This window comes from Protopterus annectens, chromosome 13.part0 (assembly GCF_019279795.1).
Source record: "Protopterus annectens isolate FY-2018-M chromosome 13.part0, PAN1.0, whole genome shotgun sequence".
NCBI lineage: Eukaryota > Metazoa > Chordata > Ceratodontiformes > Protopteridae > Protopterus > Protopterus annectens.
In genome coordinates this window covers 303,845,659-303,855,826 of record NC_056747.1, presented here as the reverse complement: position 1 = coordinate 303,855,826, position 10,168 = coordinate 303,845,659, and the positions used below count along the sequence as shown (strand labels likewise).

Here is a 10,168-nt window from a genome sequence, read left to right as displayed (position 1 = left end):
GGGAATCAGAATATCCAGATCGTGATAATGCTGTGACCATACACTTTTCAGATACCATTGAAGCTTTCTCATGTGAAGCCTTGCGTTTGGAATCAACAGAATGCAGGAAGCCATGTAGCCCAGAGCCTGCAGGAATTTCCTTGCAGTGAGCTGAGATAGAGTTGCCAAGGTGTTGAAAGTAGAAGCCAGCTGAGTTTGTTTTTCTGGAGTGAGGTAGGCCCTTTGTAAGGTTGTGTTTAAGAGGGCTCCCAAAAATACCATTTGTTGAGAAGGGATCAAATGTGACTTTTTTATGTTCACTGAGAATCCCAGTAAGAGGAGAAGACGTTGAACGAAGTCTAGGTGTTGAAGCAGAAGATCTTTGCTGTCTGCCTGAATAAGGCAGTCATCCAAATAGGGGTAAATCTGAATCCCCTGAAGTCTGCAGTAAGCCACTACTGGTGCCAGGCACTTGGTGAAGACTCTGGGCGCAGTAGATAAACCAAAGGGCAGAACAGAGAATTGAAAGTGCCTCGAACTTCAATGAAGTTCAACTAAGGGGATGAATTAGTGTATTCATTGTCTGATGAAGTTACTGGAGTAACGAAAACGAACATCAAGGTGTTTTACTGGCGTTTACAAACAATAAACCTGTGTTTTATGATATTTTGAGTCCTGTAGAATTCATTGTATTCTTTTGGATTTGCTGGATATTTATTGGCTTCTGCCTCTTCTCGGTGTTGGTCTGTGTTTTTGGTTTTGTTTTCCAGCACCTGCTTCAGTTTGGTGGATTTGTTCAGTATGGAAGCCTCGGGGGAGAGTGCAACGGCCGAGCATCAGGAACCCAACTTCGAGGCAGTTGGGGAAATTAAGTTGACCGGGCAGCTTAGCCAACTTTTGGACTTATTGTTACCTTTGGGGCAAGGTATTCACCAGTTACTCTCACAACCTTGTCACACTAATAACAATGCCAACGCGGAAGCTACAAGTCACCTTAATCCAAGCCCTAGTCCTGCTATGCCATCCTCCAATGATAGAGGGCGTTCTAATACAGCGACGGACTTTCATCTAACTCCGATTATCCTACAGGAAGGGAACGCGAGTCAACAGCGTTCCGAAGGAACAGCCGGACCGGACATCAGGTTACCCTCCACCTTTCAGGAATGGTATCAGGATATTCCTACGTTCCAGCGAACATTAGGACAGATGAAACAACAAGTTTCCGGGAATCCATGGCCGCACTAGAGACCTCTTTGTACAGGTACCACAGTTTGCATTTGGACAATATGTACCTGAATGAGTGTTTGAGCCATAATGTTGTGCCCAAGGGCTTACGTGTGTGCAAATACCCCAGCAATGTCGTGGCTGGGAGTGACTTTCACCATGACTTGATTTCCGCTTTTGACAAATGCGGGCTGGATATCATAAGAGCTATAATAAAAAGAAATGAAGCTGACATTGCTAAACTAGACCAGGACATTAACAAGTACAATCATGCTGTCACCATGGACTTGTTGTTTCAGGTTGAATTAGAAAATCAAAAGTACTATCAAATTAGGAAGGATGTTGACAACAAATGCACAGTTATATTGCAGAGAAAACATAAAAAATTACAAAGGGATTTGAGGGAATACGAGGAAGGCTGTCCCTATCCTATACCACCTTCTAGTATTGATAGAAGAAATTATACTACACGACCAGTGCTAGACACAGGGGAAACACCCTTTAATAATGAACAAGAGATAGGTCAGGAGCAGGATTAGAACCACTCAGGATCAGAAAGAATCAGGAATCAAAGAAAAACACACTATGAACAGTCTTTTTCCCCCCAGGGCCACCCACAGAGAGAGAAGATGAGGAACAACAGGAACCCTCATCCCGGACATGTTCAGTTTTGGGAATAAGCCATGATGAACTTAGCCAAGATTTATGTAACCATGAAGGGCCACTTTGTCAACTAGGAGGATATACTATATACAATTATAGTTCACTTAGTATTAATGAAACATATTTCACACTTTTTACTAAAGGCTTCAAATATGTACCTAATAGGAATAGTGCTACAACTCAAGTCATTATTGACACTAAGCTATTTATCAGGAAATTGAACCTAGTACACCTGCTAGGCCCAGGAGAGTCCCATCTAAGTGCTGGATTACACAGAAGTAGTTTATATAATCCACCTCTACACCCCCAACTAAAAAATTTAGAGTATAGGATAGAACAACAGATCAGGAACCATTGCAGAAGGGGAGGGTATACTTCCAACTTGACCATCCCTGAACAACAGTTACTACATGCTTTACAACAAAATGCCAACATTCGAGTAATGGAACCTGACAAAGGGGGAGGAACAGTAATCATGGACCAGCTCATATACGAAGGCAAAATGAATGCCATATTAAAAAATGAAGCTAGGTACAGTCCAGTCTCCCACAATGAAATCCACATAGCATACCAGAGATTGGATTTGGTCATCAAAGATCTATTGGACCAGGAAGCTATTGACTATAGTACTTATGTTTTTCTGGATAATCCTCAACCCAGGGTGCCTTCCATATTTGGTGTTCCTAAAGTACACAAAAATATAGAGGACCCACCTATGAGGCCCACAGTCGCGGCACAAGGATCCAAAATTTCTCCACTTTCCAAATACCTGGATTTCAAATTAAAAAGACTATGGCCAAAATCTACCCACATGTTGAAAGACTCATGGGAATTTTTAAGGCAGGTTACGCCTGAACTTTGGAGTTCTAATCTTAAGTTCTTGACCATTGATATAGTGGACCTTTTTTCTGTTATTCCACATGACATTGGGTTATTATGGTTAGAGGAAGCATTAGCAGCCAATTCCTTATCTAATAACAATGATAATTTTGTTATTTTGCAACTTATGGAATTGGTGTTGCATAATAATTTTATTTATTTTTCAGGGGAGTTTTATAAACAGACCTCAGGGGTAGCGATGGGAGCCAATTGTGCCCCTACCTACGCGGACATAATTTTGTCCATTTGGGAAAATAAATATGTGCTTAATAGCCCCTTTAGCCAATATTGGGTGGCATATTACAGGTTCCTAGACGATATTTGTATCTTCTGGACAGGATCTGACAGTTTACTTACGGACTTTATGGAATATTTAACTGGCACTACCAATTTCCTTACCTTTACATATCAAGTTACCACGGAAAGGGTGGAATATCTGGATGTTGAGCTCAGTATCAACAGTGAACATCAGTTTCAATCTTCAGTGTACAGGAAACCTACGTTTTCCAATAGTTATATACACTATGATAGTGCGCATCCAGTATACCAAAAGAAAGGGATTGTTAAAGGCCAGTATGTCAGAATTTCCAGAATGACATCTGATGAAGAGCAGTTTTTGAAAGAGTGTGAGAACCTCAGACTTTTATTTCTAGATAGAGGGTACCCCAAAGACATGATACAGAATATATATGAACAGGTTAGAAATGAAAGAACAGGCAGGTTCAGACCTATTTTGGGACTACAACATGGGGAGGAAGTATCAACTCCTCCGACATCACAGTTGGAATATAATCAAGCCTTCATTACACAGTATAGTGCCAACTCTAGTAGAATAAGAGATATAATTAAAAGAGAATGGGAAACCTTCACAGAGATTACTGACCTGGCCAATTTGCATGGCAAGGAAATGAAGGCAGTTTTTCGAAGGGTAGTAGTATTAAAAACATATTAGAAAAAACGCCCTTACAAACTCAATCCCATAGATCCAGAAAAGGCACTTACAAATGCGGATCTTGTGCTCAGTGCTCATATATTGTACATTTAGAGGAAGTATTTTTGGAAGCAAAAAACTTGACCATCAGAGCCAAAGGATTTTATAACTGTAACAGTCAAAGGGTTGTTTATTTGGCCAAGTGTAACTCCTGCCCTGCATATTACGTGGGCAAGACGGAGCGGACCCTAAAACGTAGAATATATGAGCACAATTATGATATCCAAAGAGGGAATACTACCAATGCCCTGTTTAAACATACACATATATGCTCTAAAGCCAAATTTCTGTTTTTTGTTCTGGACAGTGTCCGACTGGACTCAAGGGGTGGACCATGGCAAAATATTCTAGAACAGAGGGAAACACACTGGCAAATTTACTTGGAGGCTAACAAGGAACCTGGGCTCAACGACTATATATCTATTAAACCAATATTAAAACTAAAAGCAGTTTCAATTTAGAAGGTGGGGTTATTAAGAACATTTCAGCTTCCCTATAAATATTAAAACTCCCTTGTATGGTGTATTTTGATATAAAACATTTACTAGAAAACAGGATTGTTTTTATGTAAGTTTTAACTAATAAAGTAATTTCAGCAGGTTTTCTTTAAGTTTTAATTAGTGCATCAATTAGGTATAGGATGTGAGTATTTAAGGGGATGAATTAGTGTATTCATTGTCTGATGAAGTTACTGGAGTAACGAAAATGAACATCAAGGTGTTTTACTGGCGTTTACAAACAATAAACCTGTGTTTTATGATATTTTGAGTCCTGTAGAATTCATCGTATTCTTTTGGATTTGCTGGATATTTATTGGCTTCTGCCTCTTCTCGGTGTTGGTCTGTGTTTTTGGTTTTGCCTCGAACCTGCCTTGAACCTGAGGAATTTCCTGCGTTCTTGTCTGATAGGGATATGCAAATAGGCTTCCTTTAAGTCCAATGTCACCATCCAGGCGTCCTGAGAGAGCATTGGAAGTAACTGTTGCAGAGTGAGCATCTTGAACTTTGGAATTTCCAAAAAGGTGTTTAACACAGAAAGGTCCAGAATAGGTCTCCAAGAGTTTTGTTTTCTGGGAACCAGAAACAGCCTTGAATAAAATCCTTTTCCTATTTCCAAGAGTGGAACAGGCTCTATGGCTCTCATGGCCAGAAGAGCATCCACTTGAGTTAAGGCCTCTGACCATTGAAGTTTTGGCAGATCTGGCCAACCGTGAGTCCTTGGCAAAGTGTGAAAGTGGAACTTGTAACCTATATAAATCAGATCCAATACCCATTTGTCCTGGGTAATATGAGTCCAATTCCTGTAAAAAAGAGACAGTTTTCCTCCGAGAGGGGCGTCCAGGTAAAGAGGTCCTGAAGCCCAACCGAGAGAGTCATTGAGTTTGTTTTCTTTGAGATTGGGATCTGTCTACCTACCTTCTAGGTCAAGAAGCAGCCCATAGTCTAGATCTGTACGACATCTGGCCTAGACCACGACCTCTGAGCGCCTATATCTTCCCTTTGAGGCCTGTCGACGGGAAAGGACCAATTTTAGAGGGCCAATTCCTGGAAAATCTAGGAGGCTGAACCTGCAAGAAATCTTTTACAGTCTGCATGGACTTTGCCTTTTCTTCCATCTTTTAATAACTTCCTCAGCCTTAGAACCAAAAGAACATCATGTTGAACAGGGGCATCTAATAACTTAGCCTTAACCTGTTCAGGCAAACTTTGTTCACGAAGCCAGGCATGTCTCCTAATCACAGTACCAGAGGCAGCAGCCCTGCAGGAAGCATCCAAGGCATCAAAACCACAATGTAAGCTATGCTTGTTAACCTGTTCAGTAGCATGCAAAACATCCTGAAGTTCCTTATCCTCTGCACAAGCAGGTACGGAAGCAAGCTTTTGCTTTAAAACAGACAAAAGAAATTGCTGGTATTTAAACATATGAAACTGGCAATTTAATGCCCTTACAGAAAGGGTAGCAGAAGTATATACCTTTTGCCCCACCTGTCTAAAGCACGAGAATCCTTCTCAGAGGGAATAGAATTTTTAGAAGTAGCAACCTTAGCAGCCTTAGAACCCTGAGAAATAGTTTCAGGGTCTGCAGAAGGATTTTAAATAAAATAAATGAGAGTCAGGAACCCTATAAAATCTATCAGGCTTAGAAGGAGCAGGAGGCATGGAATCAGGATTCAAATTAGCCTCAGAAAAAAGCATCATCCACAATGTCCAAAACAGGAGGGATAGCTAAAGGCCTATGCTGAGGAAGAAGAAGAAATTCTCTAAGCCTCTTTTTGGAAGCAGAATATTCCTGTCCTTCCCAATGAAAATGTTCCCTCATCTCATGCAAGGTTTCCCCAAAAGAAAAATCCTCAGGCGGAGAGGCCAAGGGCAAAGATTCCTCAGCATCCGAATCCTCATAAGGGGGGAAGGAATAGTCCTGATCAGAGGAAGAAACAGAAGAGACAGAGGCCTGGTCAGAAGAATCCAGAGTAACATCCTGTCGAGGCCTTTTCTCAGGAGGGGGGTGAGAACCCCTAATCATTGTAAGCAAGTCCTCAGCCATCCTCAATAATTGTTTTTATGTCTTGGGAGTGGATTCAGAAGCAGCTTGAGCTGAAACTTTAGACTTAGAAGGAGTCTTTGTCTTTGCCTTTGAAATAGTAATGTGAGTAGGCCTGAAAACCCCCTCAGAAGCCGGTACCTGCACAGTGGTTCTGGACCCATCTGAAGGAGCGACGTCCGAAGGTCCTGCAGCAGTTAAAATAGTGGGCCTTGATGGCTCCCCATGGGAGTCCGTGACGCCATCGGTTCAGAAGCGGCAGACGACAGGGGCTGCAAAAGCACCTCACTGACGACAGCCGAACCGGACGCTGGCTCCAGCTGCAACGAGTCCTGTTTGGACCTCGGAGGCCTGTCTTTATCTTTGCGCTTCTTTTGAACTCCGTAGTATCCGGCGACATTCTGTAATTGAAGCGCCTGCCAAAATAATTTAAAGCCCAGTCGTACCTGCGCTTGATAGTACGAGTTGAACCTGGCACAGAACCGACAACAAGAAACGCCGTGGTCAGGGCCTAAGCAAGGTAGACAGTAAGAGTGGAAATCTTTATGAGGTATTTGTTTCCCACACGCTATACAATTATTAACTTTTTCTGACATGGGAGGAACAAGAAAAGATTCCCAACGGGTACTTAGCTTTGAGAAGAGAAGTAACAACTTCGGACCGACAACAACCAAGAATGCTGTTCGAAAATCGCCAACCAACGTTTTGCGAGCTGCTTTCCACCACACGGCAAGAAAGACTGGAGAAGATGGCGTCGGCTGAGGGCTATGTACCAAGGCGTACTGACGTCAGGATACTAGCTTATACAGCCGACGCCGGACCCAGACTTTGGGATTCTGGCCGACCTCGGGCTGCCTGCCGGCAAGAGCACCCTACAGTTATGACTGCAACAGTGAAACACGAAGAACATCAAATCAAAATCCTGATCAGAATTTTGAATATAGTATTTAAATAGTTATAATGATATGTGTTGAAATGCAATACCACTCCAAATGGGTACTGTTATCAAAGCTTTAGATGCCATTTACAAAACAAAATCTCTTGAAGAGTCTATTCATCCAGCATAACGCTGTAGATTACTCAGTAGTTCAAAAGTGAAACAGTCAAAGTAGTAGTGACAGCTTAAACTGAAGCTGTCCAGTGGAAATCCTATTTCAGTGCTTCTCCTGAAGTAAAAAAAACATGCATCACAGGTCTCTACATCATGTCTACCAGCAGAGCTAAATTTGTGGTGGGGAAGCACAGTCAGTCCAGTTTAGACTCTACTACAGTGATACTGGAGTTCACAAAGGAGGTGGCATCACTGGTTCAAAATCATTTCTCATTCTCTTCTGGAAGCATATGGCCAGGAAATAAAGAGTTCCATTACAAAAAAAGAAGGAAAAAAAAAACAGCAGATGGCTGATGTTTATGTAAACATCTTACCTGGATTTCTCTGGTTCCAGTAAACATCTCCTTAAGACTGGAAAACACCTGCTGCACAAGATACTTAGATGCATCCCAAACATACTCCTATAGAGACAGAGAAGGACATACAAGTAATGTAAATGGAACATAACTGACTCTGTGTACATTCTACATGTGAAAGTCAATGATTTCTAATTATTATGGATGGTATCAAGGCACCTTCTAAACCACCGGTATAAATGAAGTCTGGGAATCCAAACTGCACAAATGAAACTAGTATTTCAGATACCACACTGGCAAAGCTGTGTCAATAATCCTTCCACAAAATACACTTGTGTGAAAATACTTGCTGTAACTGCAGACATGCAAATAACAGAATTATAAACTGAAAGGGATTAGCAGCAGGTGACTATCAAGTCTTCTACAGGTTCATAGGCAAGTACCAGGCCAGCGGCCCACACAGGACATTTTAAGCTCATTTAATTTCCCTTCATAGGTGAAAATCCAACCCTGCACCTAGTATCTACAAGATAAACACCTTAGCCATTATGCCAACCCACAATAATGTCAAAATGCATTGAAAGTTCTCTGACTGGGATTTGAACGTGGGCCGTGCTGGTTAGAGCCCCGAATTTTAATCCTTAGACCTCCAGGTACTCCCCTAAAGTAGTATTTTAAATGCTACAGGTAGTATAACCAACACAAAGTCTTTCAGCAGGCATTTGCCACCATCTTTGACTGTTAAGAGCATAGTTACACATAGGTTCATAAGTGACCACTAGACTGACTAACCTGAAGTACCATTTCAAGCCTAGCCAATAACCTGGGTCAGAATCTAACCCTGTACCTTCTGCCTATGAAGTAAAGTCCTTAACCATTTCATCAAATGCATTTATATTCTAAACCAGATCTGGAGATCAGTCAAAGTTTCCAAAAGGGAACAGGCTACCATTCACACTGTAGCCATCAGAGAAGCCTGGCCATGAAGAAAAGAGTAAGCCTCAGCATCTTTGTGTGTGTGTGTGTGTGTGTGTGTGTGTGTGTGTGTGTGTGTGTGTGTGTGTGTGGTGAGATATGGGTTGAAGAACATTACTAAAAATATTCCTGTTCTAGTTTAAAATTTAATGAATAAATCAAATATTCCATCCATTACACTCCCAACTTTGCAGGATATAAAAAAGAAGTTATGTACTTACCATAACATTCCATGTGAGTTGTTCATCTCGCCTTCATTCTCACTGATGGGTTCAGAGCCAATCCTCGGCTCTGACTCGGTCAAATGCTAAAGCTCGAGGTCCTCAAACAGCTCGTGGCCTACTCAATATCTCATGATGCAATAGTGCTTCCCTCAGATCTTGCTTGCCCAATCATACTGATAACTAAAGACTATAGTCATTGAAATAAGAATACTGTAGATAAGGACAAGGTATCACTAAGACTTGTTGGAACTTTCCAGTCCTCAAGACTTTAAAGGCAGGGGGTTGGTGGGTGGGAAGTAAGAATGAAGGCGAGATGAAGAACTTACATGGAACATTATGGTAAGTACATTAACTTCTTTATGTGAAGTTGTTCTATCTCGCCTTCATTCTCACTGATGGGTAAGGGTCCCAAGCACCATCTCCTTGGGTGGCTCATGGAAGTATATTCCTCAGAACCATAGAACCAAAGGAGGCACTGTCCCTGGAGGCCTTATCCAATTTGTAAAGTGATAAAGGTATGCGGGGAGGACCATGTGGCTGTTGCACACATGGTATCTACAGGCAGCCATGCCAGGAAAAGCTGACGAAGTAGAAATTGCCCTGGTTGAGTGAGCCTTGACTTTATGATTTAATGTCATCTGCGAACAGTTGCATGTGAAAGAAATACAATCTGACAACCATTTTGATAAAATGGTTTTTACCACTGGAGTGCCCTTCTTTGAATCTGAAAAGGAGACAAAAAGTTGATCCGATTTTCTGAAGTCCTTAGTCCTGTCTAAATAGAATCGAAGTTGCCTATGGACATCGAGTTTGTGCAACATGTGTTCCATTTTATTTGTATATTTGGAAAAAGACACAGGTAATTCTATAGTCTGGTTGAGATTTGTTTCAAAACAAACCTTAGGTAGGAATGAAGGATTTGTTCTCAATGTTACTCTATCATTATGAAAAATCAAGTAAGGGGCTTTGATGGACAAGGCATGTAGTTCAGAAATTCTTCGAGCTGAAGTAATAGCTACTAGAAAAATGGTCTTCCATGATAGGTATTTCAAATCACAGGATGATGCAGGTTCAAAGAGGGGTAAAATGATCTGTGAGAGCATAAAATTGAGATTCCATGGAGCAGACGGGGTTCTAATAGGTGGTCTCAAGTGAATAGTACCCTTAAGAAATGCTTTAGAAAGTCTATGTGACATGATGGGAGTCTGTTGATCACCAATATGAAAAGTAGAGATTGCTGCCAATTGAACTCTAAGGGTTGCTGCAGCCGCTCCTTCATGAAACA

General features: G+C 41.5%; 1 protein-coding gene across 1 annotated transcript in view; it reads right to left on the bottom strand.

Moving 5' to 3' along the window:
* The window catches only part of POLRMT (RNA polymerase mitochondrial), a 1,430,506-nt gene that overhangs the window by 244,191 nt on the left and 1,176,147 nt on the right, over positions 1–10,168 (bottom strand). Inside the window, exon 14 of the mRNA XM_044053892.1 lies at positions 7,703–7,789. Coding sequence (XP_043909827.1) covers positions 7,703–7,789 — 87 coding nt within the window. The remainder of the gene's footprint in view (positions 1–7,702; positions 7,790–10,168) is intronic.